This window comes from Anolis sagrei, chromosome 4 (genome assembly GCF_037176765.1).
Source record: "Anolis sagrei isolate rAnoSag1 chromosome 4, rAnoSag1.mat, whole genome shotgun sequence".
Taxonomy (NCBI): Eukaryota; Metazoa; Chordata; class Lepidosauria; order Squamata; family Dactyloidae; genus Anolis; species Anolis sagrei.
In genome coordinates, this window is record NC_090024.1 from 113,371,288 (window position 1) to 113,394,850 (window position 23,563).

Sequence of the window (23,563 nt, forward strand, 5' to 3'; positions counted from 1 at the left end):
CATAGATACAGGCAAAACGTCAGGAGAGAATGCCTCTACAACATGGCCATATAGCCCGAATAACCTACAACAACCCAATGTTACATTTATTGGCCAAGCAAATTCTGCAAAATAAATTATGCAAGTTTTCAAAGCTTCACTGGCTTCTTCATCAGGCAAAGATGCAGAAAATTATCCAGAGGAAACAAAATGATGATGTCTGATCCTCAGGTTTACATTTTATCTCAGATGTTACTTCTGTTGTTAATTAAGATAAATCTGGTCTGGAGTGATCTCAGCAAATGCAGATACTGCTCCCCTTCTTTGCCATGTAGGGACCTGTGACAACAAGTAATAAAACAGATAATAAAATGGGTAAAGCAAGGAGAGGAAAGAAGGAATTGGGAAGTATGGATTTATCTCCTATCACTTTTTAAACTACCATTGTAGAGGAGATTACTTCAAATGTACCCTATAGTACCCAGGTTGATATCAGGTTAGAAATGCCAGATCTCTGGAGATTCACCCAGTGCTTAACTTTGCAGCATGCCTATCACCCCAATACAGAATGAAGAAGTTGAAAGGAAAAGGGATGATTTTTCCCTATCCCATTCTTTTAACATTTAAAATGTATACAGATTTTAATTTATGTCATATGTCTATATACTTGGTGTAAGAATACATTTTGAATCCTTATAATCTTACATAAATGATGCAACATAATTGTTCTTTTGCTTTTAGAAAAATGTGATCCTCCTCGACGAATTCCACATGGTTCTTTTAATAATTATCAGTTGCCACTCATAGAAGGCAATGTGATTTCATATAGATGTGATACAGGATACGTTCCTGCAAATCAGCAAACAACAATCACATGCACAAAAAATGGCTGGTTACCAATTCCAAGTTGTGTTGCAGGTTAGTTCATGTTTGAAAATATCCAATCTATTTCCTTCCTCTGTTGCAGAGTATACTTTTTTGACTTTATTTACACAGGTGGAGGAGAAATAGGATGCATTGCACATACAGCTGGAAACCCATGGTAATTCACCAAGAACAATGATACGGAAGGACAACACAGGAGCTATTATTGGTTGGCACTTTTACATTCACCATATTTTCACAGAAACATTATTGCTGATATCCTATGGGAGACACGCAGATACTTGATAAGGAATGAAGCTGTTTCTCTAAGTTGTAGCCATGGGATCTTATGAGTCTTCATTAGAAAAGGCAACCTGACCCCGCCCCCCAAATGGTTTTTTTCTCATGTAGTTTCCCAAACCTAGAATAGGTAGCATTTCAATTATCCTTCTTGGGAAAATTCACCTAAAAATTAAATTTGAGGAAGGAAGGAGGGAAGGTGAGAGGTGTGATGATGAGTACAGATCACCTGAATCTCAAGGCTGGAGCCGAGCTATCACCCATAAACTCATAATGGCTGGTTTTGCTCTTCCTCTTTCTTTTCTTCAATCTGAGGCAAGGGAAGAGAGACATGCTTTTAGGCAATGTTTACAATTTTTAACCCGAGGACAGCTAGCCTTCAACTTCTTCTCTCTTCCCCACAGAATAAGAAAAAAAACTAGAATGCCAGCTGAATGGCATTCCCAATATTTCCAGTCAATTGCACTTTTCTTCTAAATGATTCAACCCATGAAAATATGGGCCACACAAATATTTTAGCATGCCTTTCCTGTTGTGTTTCATTCTCAGATTTGATTTATTTCAGATTAGACATTTGGGTTATCTCCTTTGTTGATAATTTCATATGATGTATTTTTGATCTGTTCTGATAAAACTGGATTTCATCACATATAAAATCAAGGTCTTGCTTTTTAAAACTTAATATTTTTTTTAATTTTAGAAATTCCACATGGATGTCAAAAAACTCCTCTGCCTAATGGCTTTTTCACTGCACATAAGGAGGTGTTTTCTGTCTCTGAGAAAGTTCGCTATAAGTGTCTTGATGGCTATACAACCCCTAACAGGGTTGAGGAGGAAGAGATACAGTGTCTTCAAACAGGATGGAACCAAGAGCCCAAGTGTATCAGTAAGCAGATTTTTAAAATATATCTACATGTTTGTTGTTTCCATTTGCTGTCAAGGTGGTTTGTTTTCTGCACTCCTATGCACTAACCATTTCTTATATTGTCCAAACTCTAGGCCATGGCTTCCTTCATTGAATCAAACCATCTACAAAGTGTCTTTCCCTTTTCCTAATCTAACATATTCTAATAATTTTGCAATTCTTTGTGTGTTTTTCACTAAAGTGTCATTTAGCTCACAACCCATTAAAATGCATATTTGTGATAAAGAAGATGAAATGAAATTAGTATAGAATCCCAGTTATGGCAAAGGGGAAACTAATGCTTAGGACCCTCAATAGAACAAAGTGTCTCCAAAGTGAAATGTGGATGAGTCAAATATACAGCTGAGGAGAAGCAAGCCCATCTTCTGGGATGCTTAGTATGTGATAAGTGGGTTTTTTCTTCTCCTCAGAAGAGTTCTCAGCAGCCAAGTGTCCCTGTCTTGGCCATGCTATAGCCTGGGACGTAGCATGCTGAAAGGAGGGTTGAGGCGGACAAGGGATGGAAGAAAGAGCCCAAGGAGCCATGTCTGGCCCATGGGACTGGGTTTTCTCTTTGTCTGAGTTACACCATAGAATTAATTCAGTTTGATTTCATTTTAACTGCCATGGCTTAATCCTGTGAGATCCTGGGTGTTGTCATTTTACAAGATCTTTGGGCTTCTCTGCCAAAGAGTTCTAGCAGCTCACGAAACTATAAATCCCAGGATTGATAGCATTGAGCCCTGGCAGTTAAAGTGGTGTTTAAACCATTTGCTAATCTACTTTTAAATAACTGATTCACTGGGGAGTTGTCCTTTCCCTCCCAGGGTGCTTGTGCCCCACTTTGTGTGGGTCAGTGACCATAATAAAGTTTTGTTGTTGTTGTTAAAGTGGTGTTAAACTGTATTAATTCTACAGTGAAGATACATTCTATGATAGTTCTTCACATTAGGAAGCTGGAAAAGCCCTGCTGCATGGGCTTCATGGAAGAAGAGATATATGAGAAGAATACCATGTTGGTAAGAATTACTTCCAGGTAAGAAACCATAATAATAATAATAATAATAATAATAATAATACCTTTATTTGTACCCCGCTACCATCTCATGGAGGACTTGGTGCAGCTTACAAGAGGCCGAGCCCAAATACAATACTCAACAATAACAACAACAACATCAAAATAACTAAAAAAAACAAAGCAATAACATCAACAACACAAACCATGCTCATGAAACTGTTATTTGGAAGTTATATAGATCATTTTGGATGTTTGGCAGCTGATATCTTTTTTCTTCTCCATTCTCCATTTACGAAGCCACTCTTTATAGTGACATTTAAACCATATGAATTAGAATAGAGCCGTTGATAATGAATATTACTTATTCTTGTTTCTTCAGAGACATGCCAAAAGCCATATGAAGCAAATGTGGATTTTGATGAAAACCAATCATTTTTCTTGTCCCAAGAGATACTTCACTACAAATGTAAAGAAGGCTTTCAAGTGAGTAAAACAGCTGTTGATGGTCACATACAATGCACAGAAAATGGATGGGATTCAAGGCCTGCATGCGTTGGTAAGTTAATCCAATAGTATTTTTGTTAATTTTTCAAATCTGCTGCATCAGCAAAACATGAAGATGACCTTATTGGTGATTTCCCTAACGTTGTATACACACATCATAGCTTGAAAAAGGTCCATGTAAAAGGGACTTGGGAGTCTTCGTAGACGACAAGCAAAACATAAGTCAACAGTGTGATGCAGTAGCTAAAAAAGTCAGTGCAATTCTACACTGCCTCAATAGGAATATAGTGTTGAAATCGAGGGAAGTCATAGTCTCATTCTATTTTGCTTTGGTCAGGCCTCATCTGGAATAATGTATTCAGTTCTGGGGATCACACTTCAAGAAGGATATTGACAAGCTAGACCTTCTCTGCGAAGGACAACCAAAATGATCAAAAGTTTGGAAGACAGGTCCTATGAGGAGCTTGGAGAAAATAATATACAATATAACAACAACAACACTTTATTTATATTTCCACCCTTCTCCCCGAGAGGATTCAGAGCAGATTACAGCATATGAAAGAGGGGACATAATGACCAGGTTTGAAAGGGTGTCATATTGAGAAGGGGGAACAATTTTTTTTGTTGCTCTGGAGAGTAGGAATGGATTCAAATGGCAGGAAAAAAAGATTTCTCCTAAACATTAGGAAGATCTTCCTAATGGTTGAATCTGTTTGCAGTGAAAGATGCTGCCTTGAAACATGGTGGAGTCTCCTTCTCTCAAGTTTTAAAACAGAGGTTGGATGACCATCTGTCAGGAGTGCTTAGTTTGTATTTTCCTGCATGGCAGAGAATTGGACTGGATGACCCTTGTGGTTTCTTCCAACTTTATATTTTCAAGTGGGTTTTTTTCAAATCTGCTTCCTACCACAAAAACAGGTCTAAACAGTCTTCTAGAGGATATAGAAGCATTATTTGTCGTGTTCTTAGTGCCTCAGGCACGGTAGGTCTTTCTAAAAGAGAGAGAGAGAGAGAGAGAGAGAGAGAGAGGTAGACTGACTTCAAACCACTCCTTATTTATTTCCCCTTTTCAATTTTTTTCTTCACACCCCTCCATGCAGAGTATAGGGCATTTGAGAGCAAAATTATTTGGTGCCCAGATACTCCAAGAAACACTTTAAATAGATTTCCTACCCAAATAAACTATATAACATTTTTTAAAACCCAGTTTTTCCAAACCACAAGTGGGCTTCTGCTACTCATGAATTCTCTTTTATTTCATATTTTCCTTTTAGTTTATGTGTCCCGTAGAGAGTCTATGGACTGGGAATTTGTCCACGGACCCAGCATAGCAGTTGACCCATTGGTCCAAAGGGTCACACTTTCCAACACCAATCCTCATATATGGGAGAAAAAAATGTTTCCAGAAATGCTTATTTCCATACAAGTATAAGAGTAAAGGGGACTATAAGAGTAAAATTTGGAAAGGAGGCTTCTTAAATATTGGAATCCCAGAGGACATTTGCACCAGTTACCAGAATATAGACAGAGATGATACTGATTTGACTGCCCACCCTTCACTGACCACTATCTCTGGGGTCCTCTAGAGCAGTGGTTCTCAACCTCAGGTATTTTGGCCTACAACTCCCAGAAATCCCAGTCAGTTTACCAGTTGTTAGGATTTCTGGGAGTTAAAGGCCAAAACATCTGGGGACCCACAGATTGAGAACCACTGCTCTAGAGATTCTGGAGGATTTTGTTAGAGGCAGTGTTTGAAGATACTGTATTCCTTCTACAGGGTGATAATTGACTAAACTATTCCTTATCTCCTGCATAAGAGATACTTTGGTTAAGACCAGCTCAAGAAATACTTTGGTTTTTCATGAACAACCAGTTCTTTCAGTTCTGTTTTTGACCTGTCCATGGCATTCCAGATATTTGCAATGTATGTGCCAGTAGTGGCTTTCATCAGTTGGAAATTATTATCCTTATAAAAACACTGGGCAACTCTGGTACTTATGAAGACCAATTTCACTTTCTTGGGGTACAGCAATACAGAGACCATAAAAAGGACCACAGATTTGGATCTGGCTTTGACCAGAGTTCTGATTTTTATAGTTTTAGCATTGTTGAAACCACTATTCCTTGAGAGTGGTGAATAATGATATTTTCTTATTTTTAAAAAGCAGGACATTGCTGAATATGTCCAATATACAGGACCTACAGAGATGGCTCTGGGGGCTGCCTACAGTCCTTGAATCATGTTTTATCTGCCTGTGTTCTGCTTTATTCCCTGTTAAATGTGTGTAACTGAGACGAGTCGGCAGAGAACTATTCTATCCCACTCACTCAGCAAATATACAGAATCTCTAAAATTGGATACTGACTGATAGGAAAGAAAGATGGAGAAAGTAGGAACTTTATAAGCATTTATCTGTAGTGTTGAGATTGTTCTGCTAGTGCAGCAAGAATGCAACCAGGGGTGACTGCAAACAGGCCCTTAGCCTGACACTTTTTGAGGGAGGGTGTGTTGAACCCTTAACCCCCCCCCCCCTGCTCAGGTACGAGACTGACTGCAAGGAAAACATCTCTAGATATCCTGAAAATAAGCCACCTATCTCACAGTCCAGCAATCTCCATGCCTAAGATGACACTTGTGTTCTGGAAGAGTTCTTACAGATTGAGTATCCCTTATCTAAAATGCTTAGGACCAGAAGTATTTTTTTACTTTCAGATTCATTCAAATTTTGGAATACTTGTGTTTGCATATACATACATAATGGGAGAGCTCTGAGATGGGACTCGATGTAATCACAACATTCATTGATATTTCATATACATCTTACATAAAGCTTCTAAATTTCTTTTGATAAAATAGTGCAAGTACATTGAGTCATCAGAAAGCAGAGACCATTTTGGATTTCGGAATGAGGGGTGCTCCATCTATAATATCCCCTATATTTTTATTTTATTTTAGAGGATTTCAATGGTGTTTAAAAACAAAAGACAAAAATTCTTATCTGAAGCAAAGGAACGACGTTGCTCAATTCAAAGTAAATTAGATGTGTAGTCTACATTATGAATGCTGGGGAACATGATCGTAATATGTCACTTTTAATATATATTCTAGCTGCCTCATCTCACAGGTTTATATGCTGTGCATTTTTGTAATAAGATTTCCTATCATTAGCTCCTTTTTATAAAAGTATTTCACTAAATTTAACATTTTGCAATGTTTTCTTTAGCCATAGAATGTGATGTCCCCATTCTGGGGAATGGAAACATTGAAGGAAAAGAACAATTTGCCAATGGAGACGTGGTGAAATTTTCCTGTAAGAAAGGATACAGCAGAGTTGGGCCTGACTCTGCCCAGTGTTATTATTTTGGATGGTCTCCACTGCCTCCCGTTTGTAAAGGTATGCATTTTGCGAAATATTGTTTAAGATATAGTTAGCTATGTACTTGGGAAGTGATGTTCTATGATAAGGGACTCTTTTGTGGCACCCACACTGTAGAATGCAGTTTGACAGCATGCCATGACTCAATGTAATTTTAAACAATTTTTTTACCCTAAAATCCTGGCTTCCACTACCTATCTAACAGCCACATTTCCTTTGGTTTTATGTAAGTTCAGACCGTTCCCAAGTTGCAAATATCCGACTTACAAATGACTCATAAGAATGAGGTGAGACAACAGGAACCAAGAAAGGGAAATTCACTCGTAGAAGAGTTATCATGAAGAAAAGGTGTCACTACTGAAGCTTTAGCATCAATCCTTGTTTCAACAAAAATACATTTTTCTTGCTTTCTTCTTTTTTCCTTTTTCCTCTCTTTCCCCTCTATTCCTCCCCTTACCTCTTTCCCTTTTACCCGTGATCCTTATCTCCTTTCTTATGCAATATACTACTACTTTTTTCTTTTCTTCTCTTTTCCTTCTTTCTTCTTCTCTTTCTTTCTTCTTCCCTTTTTCTTTATACAATTTTAAAGTTTTTATTATGTATTATGAAAAATATTCAATAAAGATATTTTTTTTAAAAAAAAAAGCCAAATTTTTCAAAATTCAATGATCTCAGGGGCAGAAAGTGAGGTGAAATCTTCTGAACACAGATAGCAAAACAAACTCCTTATTTAGGCGATCCCTCGTTTTCCGAGGAGGATTGTCTTCCAGTATTCTTGTGGGTCCGTATGTGGCCTATTCTTGACCTGCATCTTCTCCCGCAGTGAGGGCATTGGTTTCCAAGTGGAAGACGGTCTTGGTCAGGGTTGACTTATTTTATTTATTTATTTCGAGGTTTTATATACTGACCCTCTCACCTTCAAAGAGGGATTCGGACCGGTTCACAACATGTGTTAACATACAAAAAATGTGCTTGATGTGCTTTCCTCTCTTTCACCCTCCATTCGTGCCTCTTCAAATTCTGCAGCACTGCTTGTCACAGCTGACCTCCAGCTGGAGCAGTCAAGGGCCAGGGCTTCCCAGTTCTCAGCATATCCTCAAAAGGACTGCTCAGTTGTGGATACAGCTGCCGAACTACTCAACTGCCTCGGACCTTGAGGTAGAATGACTGAATCCGTACCCACCACCCATGTGCCAATCTGCGACTTCCAGATTTCACAGTCCTGCCCCTGTCGCCACTCGTTGATCGCCATGCGACTTTGGTTGGTTTGTTTTTATTTTCTTTGGAAGACGCCTGTGCGTGAGTTTATTTAATGTGTGGAGGTCAGTGCACAACTGATCAACACGCAGTCTTCACAGAGTGAGGTTCCACTGGTGGTGTAGTTTCACACAATGACCGTGGCTTCTCAATCTGTTGCAGCCTTCTTCCACCTTCACAGCCATTGTAACATGTACCATGTTATCCTCTGCCTGCTCCACCGTTGAGGTCTTTGGGTCTCCGGACTGTGCTTGGTCTGGAACCTCCCCCGTAGCCACCCCTGGGAGTGCATGGCTCCAGTTGTTGTGCCTACAGGTTCATCGGAACACGCAAGCCCCCTCACCACGACAAGGTGACAGTCCATCAAGCAGGGAAAACAAACTCCACAAAGGTGTTAACCCTTCTCTATGCTATCCAATCTAATATATTAATGATTATTCCCTGGCTTCTTCCACTGTGCCATTGGTAATATGGGAAATTAACAACCAAGTGAAGAGTGTCCATTTTAAAAGGCTTTTCTGATCAAATGTCATAATCTAATCTGTGTTGATGTCTGCATCCAAGAGTTACAGTGTCTAAGCTGGTATATGGTCCATGGTCCTCAGTTGTAATGGTGACTAAATAGATATAGATCCTATTAGGAGTTTCTTGGAGCAAATAAGTTCCATGTGCTTTTCTCTTTTTTCTAGAAACAGTCAAGAGTTGTCAGCAACCACCTAGCATTTCCAATGGCACTGTTGCTGGTGATCTTCTAGACGAATATCAGCATGGCGAGAAGCTGTTTTATGAGTGTGATATTGGATTTGTAATGTCTGGATCAAATACAGTAGAATGTGTTGATGGAGAATGGACGTCTCTGCCATCGTGCACAGGTAATAATATTGCATGTATTTGTAACTCACTCATTTCTAGACTTTAAAAAAAGGTTGCTTTGCTTTGCACATATGAATTTGTCATATCTGAAGGTGAAAAACTTCAAAGTAAAAGTGTTGGAGTGAAACTTTAAAAAATATGAGAAGATGTGAATTTATTGTAAGCAGAACTGAAAGTCAATTTTATTGAAATATAATGAAAGAATCTCCAAAATCTTTCTGCAGCAAGGGATGACTAAACTTCTGCTATTGCCAGAGGGGCAAGAGATCTCATGATGCATGCAAAGCAAATATAATTACCCAACGTTTTGGCTTCTCCTTCGGTTCTTTTTATTTTTAGCTCTGGTTAGATTGGTCAGTTGTTTTTGCCATTCTGGATTTTGATCTACTGCAGGAATCTTGATACTCCTATCTAGGCTAATTTTCCTGTATTTTCTTCTTTTTAGTCTTCATTAAAAAAACAACAACAACAAGATTTTCTCCTGATGTTTCACCTGCATTTGTGGCAGAGGATCCTCTGAAGATACCAGCCGCAGATGCAGGTGAAATATCAGGAGAAAATGCTACTAGAACATGGACATACAGTCTGGAAACCACAACATCCAACATTTATTATGATTATTGTTGTTACAATACATTTTATTCACCCACTTTATTTCTGTTATTTCTCATTCTGCACCAGAAGTTTTCATTTGAAGGAATGTTCTCTTCATTTTCTTGTGTTGTGTATCCACGGTATGGAGAAATTTTGAACAAATTAGACTTCCTTTCTTGGAGTATAATTGAGCTTTATGTGTGATACATTCAGTGTACAAATTACAGGGTATTATGTATAATGAAGCCCTATCTGACCCTCTTATGTATACTCATGACAAGAGGCCCTAGTGGTAGCCTCTTGTCATGAGTATAGGACATTTGAATGTTGCTGTATACTCATTTCTTTAATTTTTCATATTTTACACAATTACAGATTTCATTATAATATTTAGTGTATAGACTGATTTTCTTCTGAAATATTGGTGCACTCCAGTATTTAATGTATGCTTTCAATATAACTCCTCATTTCCTCTTTCTTAACGTCTGATATTGATCACTCCATATAGGAGGAACGTCAGGTTTTTTTAAATAAGTGCATCATATTGTTTGCTTGGAATGGTCCAATTGTGAACTACAAATCTACGTGTCCAGTTTCTTGGGTGTTGGAATTTACGTTGAATTATTTTGTTTGCCATGTTTGTTGACAGATTTAAATTATAATTCGAGTGTGTTCTGTATCTGTAGCCTGAAGCTTTGAGTCTGGCTTTCACTTTCTATATTTTCACATTAGCTGGTGTTAAAATCTTATATTTTAAAGAGTAGGAAATTTTAGGATCTCCTTAACCAATTTTAAATGACAGTTCACACATTCAGCAGTGACTTTGGTCACTTTTTAATGGATCTACCAGTCTTCCTCTCAAGAAATTCTGTATGGTAGCCACTCGGCCCCATCTATATTGAATATTTTATGTAGTTTGAAGTTGGCCTCAAATTATAGTGGCCACACAACAAATTCCTACAAAAGCATATAAGAAACAGCCCTTAATGTGCACCAGATCTCTGTGGTTATGTATTCATCATCTAGGACTCAAATTGGCTCTAGAATTTCCTATGTAATCATCTACACAGTTGAAACCACTGCCTTCAATGCTGGTTTGAAACTGCATTAAATGGTCAGTGGAGATGGGACCTTGGCATAATCTTTATGAATTGCATAGATTTGCTTCCTCTAAATCAAGTTTTACAGAATACATTAGATGCTATTTTTGGTTAATGTTAACTGGCGCTCCTTTCAGAGAGAGGTCAACCCTCCTGTTTAAGGAGCTCCATTGGCTGCCGTTTACTTTCCGAACCCAATTCAAGGTGCAGGTGCTTACCTACAAAGCCCTAAACAGTTTGGGACCTGCCTACTTGCGTGACTACATCCGTCTATGAACCCACATGCTCCCTTCGCTCATCAGGGGAGGCCCTGCTTGCGATCCCACCTGCGTCCCAGGCGCGGTTGGTGGGGATGAGGGACAGGGCCTTTTCTGTGGTTGCCCCCCGACTCTGGAACACCCTCCCAAAAGACATCAGATTAGCTTCCACGTTGGCAGTCTTCAGGAAGAACTTGAAAACTTGGCTATTCTGATGTGCCTTCCCAGAATAGGATAATCTCCAGCACTCTGTCCCAGAAGCACTTTATTAGAGTTTAATACTCTCTGCTAGGGCTGGGCGGTTTCGTTTCATTAATTCGTAATTCATTAAAAATTCGTTTTTTTGGATAACGAAGCGATAACGAACCATTCTGGAGCAACTTAAAAACAAAATGAATTTTTTAATTCGTTTCGTAAATGCTTCGTATTCGTTTTGTTATCGGTTTGAGGTTGTTTCATTATTATTTCCGCATGTCTGGGGCAAGTTTTATAGTTGTTTTTTGTTTAATTAGTGAAAAAAAATTATAATATCACACCAACAGTCAACAACAGAGGGAGAGGGAAGCTTCAGAAGTTCCCCCTGTCCCATTTGGAGGTTTTTTAGCATATTGCGCAGTCGCGTCCGCCATTAACGAATCGATTCGTTATTGTTTCGTATTTGTTTCGTTAATGTTTCGTAATTTTTTTAACATTTACGAAATTTCGTAAATATCGAACTTTTTAAAAGAAAAATTTCGGAATTCTTTTAAATATCAAAATGCAAAAACCCCCAAAAAACGAATCGATTTTAGAAACAATTTTTTCCGTTGTTACCCAGGCCTACTCTCTGCATGTTGCACTTGCCCTAAAATCCAACATGCCCCCTATCACTCCCAGCACTTTTTAACCTGTACCCATTACTTGACCCGGCCTGGTTTTTTGTGAATGTTTGTTGACATTGCCTTTATGTTTTTATTTTATTTGCTTTGAGTTGTATTGTTTGTTGTTGTAATACTGTTGTTGTGTTGAGGCCTTGGCTTATGTAAGCCGCATCGAGTCCTTTGGGAAATGCTAGCGGGGTACAAATAAAGTTTAATAATAAATAATATTTTTGGTTAATGCTTCATCTTCTTGCTGTTGCTTCCTGCTTGGGTCTATAATATCCGTGCCTCATTTCTTTTAACTCAGTTAGAAAACAGTTTATTGAATATTCATCATTAAGGTATATACTTGTGTCTAGCTTAGGAGTTATCCTGAGCAAACTTTCTCTATTGGTTGTCTTGGAATCCAGCCTGCTCCATCACCCTGCTCCTGGAATGCCTCATTTCAGCATCTGAAAATGGATAAACACGAATGGTACAAATGTGGACTCCTATACCAATCCACCCATTTTTGCCATCTGGCATTTCTTTCATGTCAGTGATATTGGAAAGGAGGGGAAAATATCTGTTTCATTTTAATTCTTCTAAATATCTGTCCAGATGCTCTGCTAATGAATTGTTTATCAAATGGATATCTTAATCATCAGTTAGCATTTTCGAACTATTAACAGAATTATAACAATGGTGACTCAGTGTACCTTTTGTTTTCTCAGTAATATAAAAGAGGATGAGGAAAGTAGAGTTACAATAGGTATTAGAAATAAAGGGTACCTTCATTTGAAAAGAAGCCATATAAAATCCAGATTATCTGTTTTGAACTGGATTATATGGAAGTGTAAACTCATATAGTTCAGTTAGAAGCAGATAATGCTGAGTATCTGCTTTTATGATTTGGATTATATGGCAATGTAGAAGGGGCCTAAGTATGTCTGTTCTCCTTCACATCCTTTTATGTTGTTTTCAACAGAGGAAGTGAAATTCTGTGGAAAACCTCCAGCAATCAGACATGGAAGAACTGTTGGTGTTGATTCAAACTCAGACAGATATGCACATTATGAAACGGTAAAATATGAATGCTCTCCAACTTACTTCCTTGTTGGAACCAATCCTGCCAGATGTCTTCATGGAAAGTGGAAATTACCCGAGTGCAGTAGTAAGCTACAACATTTCAAATAAACTATTTAACATTTAAGCAGGTACTTCTTGAAATTGTAAACAGATGCAGAAACGAAGAGTCTTGTAATATCTTAAAGACTAATTTCTTAAGGCAAACATGTGCACTGATGAAAGCTTCTATCAAATAAGGTTGCATCAGATTAAGTGAGCTACAGTCTATGAAAAGTACAGTCTATAAAAGGTACCGTCTATGAATAGTACAGTCTATAAAAGGTACCGTCTATGAAAAGTACAGTCTATGAAAAATACAGTCTATGAAAAGTACCATAACAGTGTCTGTTATTTTCATTGCACCAAACTAAAACAGTTGTCTCACCACTCAGAAATCGTAATGCTAAATACTTATTACTACTGGCAGCTTAATTACTGAAAAGAAGTCCCCCCCCCCCCAAATCAAATCTTAGAATTTTAGTCAGGACACAGAATGAATTAAATAATTAATTCTTAGCAATTGTTTTGTTGTCGTTGTGTGCTTTCAATTTATTTCTGGCTTATGGTGGTCCCTAATTGAATCCATCAAGGGGGTTTCCTCAGTAAGAATTTGTTCACAAGAAAATGTGTTCCTTTGAGGCTGAGGGAGTTTGACTTGCCCAAAGGCATTCAGTTAGTTTCCACAGTTGACCAGGGATTTAAACCCACTTTGAGCCCTTCCAGACAGCCTCATAATCTGGGACAAATACTTGGGTTTGAACATTGTGGGAACTTAACACGAAGCTGTTAGTTCTAATAAATTATCCCTTGGCGCCCTGACAGGTTCAAGATGGACATGGGACATCTGCTGGAAATTTACTATTTTTTTAATTGACTCTCCAAGATGTGCTGGACCTCGTAAGGGCTGATATGGATATACTAATGTGCACGCAAGCAGGTTTCTTGTCATTATCTCTTCTCACCCTCCTACTGCCTTTATGTTTGCCCTCTTGAACTCTGCTTCCCTTTGGGGTCACTTGCCTGCCATACTGGTACTCACTGTGTAAATTCAAGCTCTGTTTAATTTCGTAAACATGAGAACAAAGGAATGCTTGCAGAGCATTCTCATGGGAATTGCTTTCCAATTGTGTTTCCATTTAGCCATCTATGTGTCTGTGGCTCTATTTGTTTACAGCCCTCATCAGCTGTTTCAGGATTTTAAAATGTGCACATGCTCTGGAACAGACCACACCAGCATATAGCAATGAAGTCCCATGTTTTTCTTGACTGTAGGGATATATAATGATATGAATATGCATATTTTTAGGCTGAAATTGGATTTTAAGTGTCCCCTTTGAACACATATTTTCCAGACGTTAGTGCAACCCAGCCCACATTTTTGGCCCAAGTAATCTAGCTACCTAGTTGTAAAGTTTGTGCATAATGCATTCTGAACACTAAATAGTCCTCAAAAGCTGCAAAGTTTCTCAAGGCTCTCTTGCAATAGGAAGAAAAATGCTAAAATTATTCCCTCCTGCCCTCAAGAATGAACTTAGTGAAGGCCCCAATCCCCAGAAAGAGGACCTATGAGATCTATCTCGGAATGTCTTTCCCATCAGCAATATCAGGTTTCCAATAATATGCCAATCGGTTGTACAGTGGGCCTTCAAGGGCATGGCTGTACTGGAAAGCAAGGCATACAGGAATTACTCTGCATATACTCATTGTCAGAACCCAGAAGCCTTTAAACACGCCAGACACAGATCAAAGGTTCAAACCCAGCTTTATTGTAAACAAAAAGTCTTGAAAAGCACTTAACTGCAGTGCTAAAGTCTGCTGGAGCAATTTGGCACCAAAAACAAGTCAATAGGAGAAACTAAAATATAATCCGGATTATAGCACTGCCTCTTAATCCGGATTAAACTAAAGATGAAGCAAATTGCTTAAAAATCAAAATGTAGCAAGAAACACAGTCTATAAAGTTGAAAGAACGTTGTTTCAAAACTGAAAGTTGTTAAAGTCACAAAGATATTAGCAAACAAAATCCAGAAGTCCAAAAGCGAAGTCAAACCAGTCCGTAGTCAATTCCGTAGTGAAGCAAAGCTGGAACGTTGAAGTCAATCAGGAAACAGGAGCACAGGAACACATGAGGCTATAGCCCAGGACCCAAGGTGGAAAGTTGGCAGATACAAAGACTTATGTCCCCAAGAAGACACTTTGCCTTCTGCAACTTGCAATTCAAACTGAACCCCCTTATATCTTACAATTCGTCGTCGGAGCTTGATGAGCTCCCCACCCTCTCATCATCACTCCCAGCTGCTTCCAAGCCTGCAGCTGAATGCCCATCCCTCCACCTCTGCCAACGAGTATCAGGATTCAGATCCTGCCAAGAGTCCCCTGGCTGCCAATCTTCAGTGAACCCCTCAAATTCCTCACTAGAGGTGGGCTGGTTACAGATATCCCTTATGTTTTGCACACGGGTCCAATTTAACTCTTCATCATCGTCCATGTCACTCCCAGGCCCAGAACTCCTTTCAAACCCAAAGAAATCTTCATCCTCTGTTGGTGCACAAAGTATTTCCCGAATACGCTTCCTTTGTAATTCCCCTTCAGACTCTGGCTCTCGAGCAGCCCTCTTTACACCTCTGTTCCCTTCCCCATCCCCCATTTCCCAATCAGCAAAACCTGGGAACGTGTCAGTATCGCTTGGAGCCATAATGATTTCTCTAATGTGCTGACGCTGCTGTTCCCCTTCTGACTAAAGAAGACCCGTTTTCCCTGCTACTAGGAGTAGCAACTTGAGCAACACGCTGAACTACAACACGAATTCCCACCAAGACATGATGCCATTGCTTGACACTCCCATTATTCCATGATGAATGTGTGCATTGAGAATAATACTTTGGTACCTTTTTCATACGGATTACTATTTACTTCTACAGTGACATATAAAATTCAGGTTATCTGCTTTGAACTCAATTATATGACAGTGTAGAGTCATATAATCCAGTTCAAAGCAGATAAAGTGGATTATTTCCTTTGATAATCTGGATTATATAGCATTGTAGAAGGGGCCTTTGATGTAACCTCTGGACTTCCTCTCAGCATTATTTGGTACCAGAAATATATAGCATTTCAAAACTAAAAGTTTCAAGTTACATATTTTTTCATTGTAAATGGCTGACAATATTTGTTACTTGAAAAATCTCTGGTTGAATATTGCTTGATGATATCATTTTGCAGAAAAATGTAAAAGGCCAACAGATATAAAGTTTGGACCAAGTGCTTCCCGTTCAATGTATTTTGACAACAACACAGTTATAAGCTACAGCTGTGGTGTCAGCTTGCATGAGACAAAGTGTGTTAATGGAAAATGGTTTCCTGAACCTGAATGCACAGGTATGTTTTGTATGATTTTAACAAGTTCTTGACTTTTATCAATATATTTCAACCTGTTCTTTGATACAATGCATCTTTTATAATACTTTTGAATCATTCAGTTATATCTAAAATATTTAATTTATTTTTGTTAAAGAACTCTGCTCGCCGCCACCACAGCTTCCAAATGCTATCAATATAATAGAAACAAGAAACTATAAAAATGGTGAAGAGGTTGGCTTCACTTGCATGAAACATTTTCTTCTTCAAGGGCCTCCAAAAATATCATGTGAATATGGACGTTGGCAGACACCACCACGCTGTATTGGTTTGTATTGCTTCACTTTTGATGTCTGCCTTTGCTTGAAGAAACTGAATGGCAAGAGAAAAACTATAAGGGAGAATTTGACAAAGTAGGATAATATCTCTGTAAGAATTCTATGTTATCTTTTATTTCATTAATAATTTCTATGTCTAGCCATGTGTGAATTATCTGTTATTGGTCAAAATATTTTTGCTCAAAACTAAATAGTACAACATATTTATAGACATGTTACAAAATGTTATTTTTGCCCCATTCTGCCCATGGCAAGGTTTTCTAGTAGATAGGAATTTCTGATGGAAAACCAAGAAAGAAAACATGATGAGGTCTATCCAAAGAGATCCCCTTAGAGAGGTTCACCTGAACCAGTTTGGGTCTGTTGGCATATCTTTTAGTCCATTACTTGCTGTGTGTGTAGATCTGTGTGGTGCATTTGTGAAGCATCAGACTCTCCACTGCTTTGTCATCTCCCTTTTCTAAATGTAATCTAACAGGGCTGTGGATGGTAACACATCTGCCAAATTCCTTTCTCTCAGTCCAGCTCTAACCAATTACACTATGTAGCATAACTTTTGTTCCTGGGTTATAAATGCTATTTCCTAATTCAACCTAACATAAAAACAAGGAAAATATTTATCAAACTGCAAAAACTTTGTTTTAGTTGGAGATCTTGTAGCACATGTTGCTATATTTTTTTCAAGGGACATCTCATAGAGTTTCAACCAATTCAAAATAGTTTTTGGCAGTCACAATAATAAAGTTTCAGGAGAATAACAACTACTTTCAAAGTAAGTGCCACACAATTAAAAAGGATATAACACTTTCAATCCAGGAACAGAATTTGTTTACAAATTTTGTTACTTAGTGTTGAGAAGGTGCTGCCGCCAATTGAGAGGATTTGCACCTACTGCCAATTGCACAGATGTGTGTTGCTGAATTGTACAGGTGTTGCCACACTATCACCAATTGTGCAGATGTGGATGTTATGTAGGGAATTTATCCCAGGCCTCAATTGTTTAGATGAGTATGTTATGGAGGAGGCCAATTATTATTTATAAATTAAGGTAACTGCCACCAACGTGTAATTGAGATCTGACTCCACAGACGCAAATGAGATGAGATGAGACGGTTTCCAACAAAAGATAAGTTTATTGTGTACAAAGCGTATGGTTGCAGGCTGTTAAATAACTTATAGAACTTTAAATATCACTTGGTTAACAATACAGTCCACTCTTCCCTATCACACAGCTTGTGGCTAACTTCCACTGAGGTGAAGTGCTTTAGTGAACAGTGTCTCCTACTATGAATAGCCTTTCAATTTGATCTTTCCTTGATCAAACCTCCGATCTCTAGTCCCTCTGTGACTAGGGATCTTAACAGGCTTCCTCTAGTCTTCCTTGACTAAAGAAACTCTCCAGGTTTCTTTATTCAGCCCTCCTAGACTGAAAAACCCCAGGTGCTCACACACACCTCTCTCCCAGGCTTTCCAAGCCTCACTCACTCCCTTTTTTAAAACGCACATAACTTTTCCTGCTTGGCTCCACCCACTTCTCACTCTCATGAGCCAGCCAGCTTCGTATCCATGGCAACGCTCACTGTGGATTCTATCCAGATGGCTCCAGCTTTAGCTATTGTTGCAAACCAAATATATACTATAACAGTTTAACATAAACATAATATCAATTGACTTCTGCACAGTATTATTATTTTCAAATATGTATTTCCGAATATGTTTTCTCTCAAAAGAAAAATGTTAAGATTTTTTATCATGTCAGAAGTGAATTGAGAATACAGTTATAATGTATAGAAAAGCCACAAACAAATTAAAAACATGGTGTAATACTAAATTTCCTTTGACCAGAAGCTGGCCACTTCAGGTGCCTCTGATGTCACTGTAAGAAAGTCCTCCATTGTGCATGTGGGAGGGCTCTGACTGCATTGTACTAAGTGGTCTGTGGTTTTATCTTCTCCACATTTCCATGTTGTGGAATCACTTTGTAGCCCCATTTCTTAAGATTAACTCTGCATTTTGTGGTGCCAGAGCGCAGTATGTTCAATGCCTTCCAAGTCACCCAGTCTTCTCTGGGAGTTTCTCATCTGGTATCAGCCACTGATTGAGGTTCTGGGTTTTAATCTGCCACTTTTGGACTCTCGCTTGCTGAGGTGTTCCTGTGAGTATCTACGTAGATCTTAGGAAGTGATTTCTTGATTTAAGGTGTTGGCTTGCTGGCTGATATCCTAACAGGATGGGCCAAAGATGTCAATGCTTTGGTCCTTTCATTACAGGCTGCTACTTCCCAATGGATGCCAGGTGGTGCAGTACTGGCTAAACAGTATAATTTCTCCAGTGGTGTAGGGCATAGACATCCTGTGATAATGCGGCATGTGTCATTAGAGCCACATCTACTGTTTTAATATGGTAAGATGTATTCCACACTGGGCCTGCGTATTCAGTAGCAGAGTAGGAAAGCTCAAGGGCAGATGCCTTCACTGTATTTGGTTATGATTCCCAGGTTGTGCCAGTCAGCTTTTGTATGATATTATTTCTAGCACCCACTCTTTGCTTGATATTCAAGCAGTACTCCTGTAAGTAAGTGCATGTTCCAGAGCAACTCCCAGGTATTTTGGTGTGCTGCAATGCTCCAGTGGGATTCCTTCCCAGGGAATACTCAGAGCTCAAGATGTTTGTTTGTTCTTAAGATGAAAAGCACATCTTTTCATCTTAAGAACATCTTTTCACACATAAAAAGACACCTGTAAAAGGACTGAAGGAGTGAAAAGTCGTCCCATGTATAAAATGATGTTGAATGTAAGACTCAAGACTGTAACAGAACAAACAAATGTAACCATAAGCATTGGAGCCAGAAGCTATAAATAAACTTTGTTACTTTGTTTACTACAAGAGTGTCTCAAGCCTGTAATATAAAACCCTCAACGTAAAAGCTCACAAGACAGCCCCAGCCAATTTTAAAAGGAGAAAATACATCAAAACAAGGCAGTAATAAGATTTAAAAGAAAATATTTTTCCCCTCACATCGTCACACATAAAAGGACACCTGTAAAAGGACTGAAGGAGTGAAAAGTCGTCCCACACACGTATTCATTTCAGATGGATTAGGAGTCCGCTGGTTTTCCCTGTAATAGGCAGTAAGAGCACCTAAAGCTTTGAAGAGCTTCTGTTCAACCATTTCAAAGCTCCCTGCTTGAGCAGTGATGACATAATCATCAGCATAGATGATTGTCCTATCTGGCAGTGGCTGATCATTTATAAATGTTAAGATATCTCTGGGGAGGGGGAGGGAGAAAAACCACGTGCCTTGTGTATTTTATTCCTATAAAGTAAAAAAAAAAAACATTTAAAAGTCCTGCTAATCAGTCTGAATACCTATCTAGTTCAGCAGTCTTTTCCCAACAGTGAATATTTGAGAGATCAAAGGAAAATCCATAAGCAAAATATGAATTCAGTTTTATCTTCTGGCTTGTGTTTTGCAACAACTAGAAACACTGTTGCTAATCTTGTAGGTAATACATAGTCATCATGATTAGAAGTCATTGATAGTTTTCTCCAGGGCAGTAGGTTTTACCTACTTGCACTTCTGTTCCATTTGGTGGCATGGTTTCTCCTTTATTTGATGTTTATAGCCATTTTGATCATCTGTTCAATTACTAGAGGCAGGGAAGTATGTCAGACTGCTCTCTCCTTTTACAATGTGAATCCATAGAATTGTGTGACCATGTGATCACTACTGCTGCCAATTATCATGTTCCCAAACAAGAGGAACAGATTCCTCCACACTTATTGCTTTTTGTCTAGGTTAAGCATGGCAATTTCACAGCTTCAGGTTTTGTTCAACAGCAGTGCCAGCTAACATTACGAAATGATGAGAAACAACGAAAACTATAGAAGAGAAGCAATTGGAGTCTTGATTTATGCTCTCAGAAGAAAATTGAACTAGGCACTGTTTCTATGTACACAATGAATAATCTGTTAGAATTATGGCCATAGTTGGAAATAATGAAGGAATGCAAACTAACATTTTGATTCTGAGCAAACTTTCTTATTGGAACAAGTCCCATTGAAGTATCTTGAACTTGCTTTTGGGTATATCTACTCAGTCCTATTTTAACATAAATTGATCCTACATTCATTCTGATCTATAATCCTTATTGTGAACATTGATAACTAGATAAACATCATAGAAAGAATATATGCCTTCCAATTTCTTAAAAATACATTCACTTCATCAAGGCTTGTGAATGCCCTACTATGTGAATATGGGAAGACTGGTTTAATAAACTGATGTGTTCTTTATGTGGTTACATTCACTATGCTGCAAATTCATTTTTTTTTCAGATCAAAGATGTGAAAATCCCCCTTCAATTGACAATGGTGTAGTAGAAACTATTTCCCAGAACAAATATATTCCTGGTCAAACTGTGGAATATCACTGCCTTGAAGGTTTTGAAATCAGTGGATCTTCATTTGCCATATGTGAAAATGCTAAGTGGCATCATGTGCCAGCTTGCAAAGGTAAGAAAATGTACTTCTTTTCAAAGATGAAAAATACTGCATAGTTTTACACAAGGCTTGCTAGCCCTGTGCCAGGAAGATATGTGAGAAGGAACTTCAAGGAGTTCATAGAATTAGTGATAATTCACAGATATATATTTGACTAGAGTTATATATAACACATGGTTTGCAAAGACTTCAGGAAAAAACATATCTATAGATCTATAGGGTTTGCAAAAGCCAGTGAACACTTCCAAGAGAACGAAGTTAATATAGTTAGACAGCCAATTATCTCACACCAGAAGAAAAGATTCACAAAATAAAGTCAGGAAATTGGGTAGTTTTGAAAGAGAGCCATACAAACAAGGAGGAAATGAAATATATCTAATTTCCCTCCTTTTTGATGCAAATTGTAGAAATAGTAATAATAAATCCTGCAGATTTGCAATATTCACTTTTTTCTTCCCCTTCAACCCATGCAATCTTTTTCTTCTTCTGGACTTGCAAGGGCTTCTCTCCCTCTCCTTTCCCTTGTCCTTTTCTTCTTGGAAAAGAAAACACACTGTTAAGGGAGGGGAAGAGGAGAGAGAAATATATTATATATTGCAAACAATGGCCTCCAGGCACCGCTGCTTGGAGGCCATTATAAGCTGAGGGGTGAAAACTCAGCTTATCTTTCAGTATATACAGCAATACAGAGAAAACTGGGATCTTCCAGTTTGCTCCAGATTAATAAAACACCTGGAAAGATCCAGATCTTAAACCAAGGTCTGAATCTTTCCAGGTGAGAGCGTTATGGGGATTCATTTATTTCAAACATTTATATCCCATCCTTCTCACCCCCGGAGGGGGACTTAGGACAGCTCAAAACCAAATTGATTCCCAGGACCATGTCTGTGGTCGCAGGGGTCAATCCCTGCAGTGAACACAGATCTTTGGGCTCTAAGAGCCTGAAGGAATGGTATGGAACCCCCAGCCCCTCAAAAAACAACTTACCTGAGGAGCTGGGATTATATGCCTCTCTGGAGAGCTCCCCTGGTACTTAAAAAAGATGTGTCACGAAGGGTGGAGGAGGGCCTCCTCTCTCACACCTCCTGACCCATCATTTTCAGGCACCAGGAAAACTCTCTAGAGTGGCATATAAAACAATATGAGAAGAATCCTGTATTGATGAAAATTTTCATACTTTTTCTTGCACATTTTACAATTCTTTTTTGCACAGAAAACATTTTCTGCATAGAAAAAATGTTTTTGTATGGAAATGTTGTGTAGAATAAATCCACACCAATATCCTTTTCTGCGCAAAAGCTCTATTTTGTGTGAAAAATACTGTTCTAAATTTAAGTGAAAATGTAATCCAAAGTAAGTCCCAGATGGCAGCTTTCAAATGTGGCTAAAATTATTCATCCCATTCTCTCAGAATGAATTATTGAAATATAGCATCACCATGTCTCTTTTCAAAACAAAAGAAAAATTCAGTATTGAATTGCAACTTGGTTCAATGTTCTGGTGATCACTTCTCAACTTTTTCAGCTAAGATCAAGTGTAGCATCTGTCAATAGCCCTCGTTTCAGGTCAATGCCAATATGAGGAGTCAGCTACTACATCTTTAGAGAGGAAACCATGATAAACTTAGAAACTGCTTCCCTGCCACCATACAAGAAATTATTTATAGTATAGTTTATATATGGTGAGCCACCCTTTGGATATATTTGTTATCATTTATCTGTGATCTAAAAGTAAAATACCTTCTTTAGAATGCTCCTAATCTTAATCTGTTCTAATAATGAAATTTGCTTTCTTTCCACTATTAATATATTATATTTCTATTTTCATTTGTTTTGTTTGTATTACTTATTGTGTCTGTCAAATTGCGTTTATAAATATATTTTTAAAAGATTAATCTATCTGTGTTGTTTTGGGAAAATCTTGTCACAGGCATAGTAACTTGTTCATAATGTTGCATTTTCACTTTCCTAACCTCTCAGAAAAGACATGTGGCCAGCCCCCTCTCATTGACTATGCTTCATTCACTAAAAATGTGAAAAACAGATATCAATCTGGGGAAACAGTGAATTATGAGTGCCATCCTGGTTTTGCTGCTGAAGGACCACTGATTCTGACATGCCAAAGAGGTGAATGGTCAGAGCCTTCCACCTGTGAAGGTATGTCTCTTATTTATTTATTTATTTATTTTGGTCTGGCTGACACTTCTGAAACTACTTATGTGCTGCCATACTGAAGTTGAATAGCTAAGGTGAAAGGTAGGGTGTCCCATGAATGTCCCTTCTATGTTCCTTTGTGTAAGTGTTCATGTTCACAACATGTGTTGCCTGATATTCTACAAACTGCATTGTTCTTCCGATCCAAGTGGTAAAGC

At 38.3% G+C, this 23,563-nt stretch overlaps 1 protein-coding gene across 18 annotated transcripts in view; it reads left to right on the forward strand.

Moving 5' to 3' along the window:
* The window catches only part of LOC132774436 (complement factor H-like), a 136,405-nt gene that overhangs the window by 47,845 nt on the left and 64,997 nt on the right, over positions 1-23,563 (forward strand). For 8 of the 18 annotated variants that reach the window (XM_067467581.1, XM_067467583.1, XM_067467580.1 and 5 more), the window contains 9 exons: positions 1,838-2,029; positions 3,445-3,621; positions 6,794-6,964; positions 8,893-9,075; positions 12,855-13,040; positions 16,217-16,372; positions 16,509-16,679; positions 21,028-21,204; positions 23,172-23,348. In XM_067467581.1, coding sequence (XP_067323682.1) covers positions 1,838-2,029; positions 3,445-3,621; positions 6,794-6,964; positions 8,893-9,075; positions 12,855-13,040; positions 16,217-16,372; positions 16,509-16,679; positions 21,028-21,204; positions 23,172-23,348 — 1,590 coding nt within the window. Of the gene's footprint in view, positions 1-720; positions 898-1,837; positions 2,030-3,444; positions 3,622-6,793; positions 6,965-8,892; positions 9,076-12,854; positions 13,041-16,216; positions 16,373-16,508; positions 16,680-21,027; positions 21,205-23,171; positions 23,349-23,563 lie in introns of all 18 variants that reach the window. The other 10 variants (XM_067467587.1, XM_067467586.1, XM_067467592.1 and 7 more) reach the window with 4 other exon arrangements.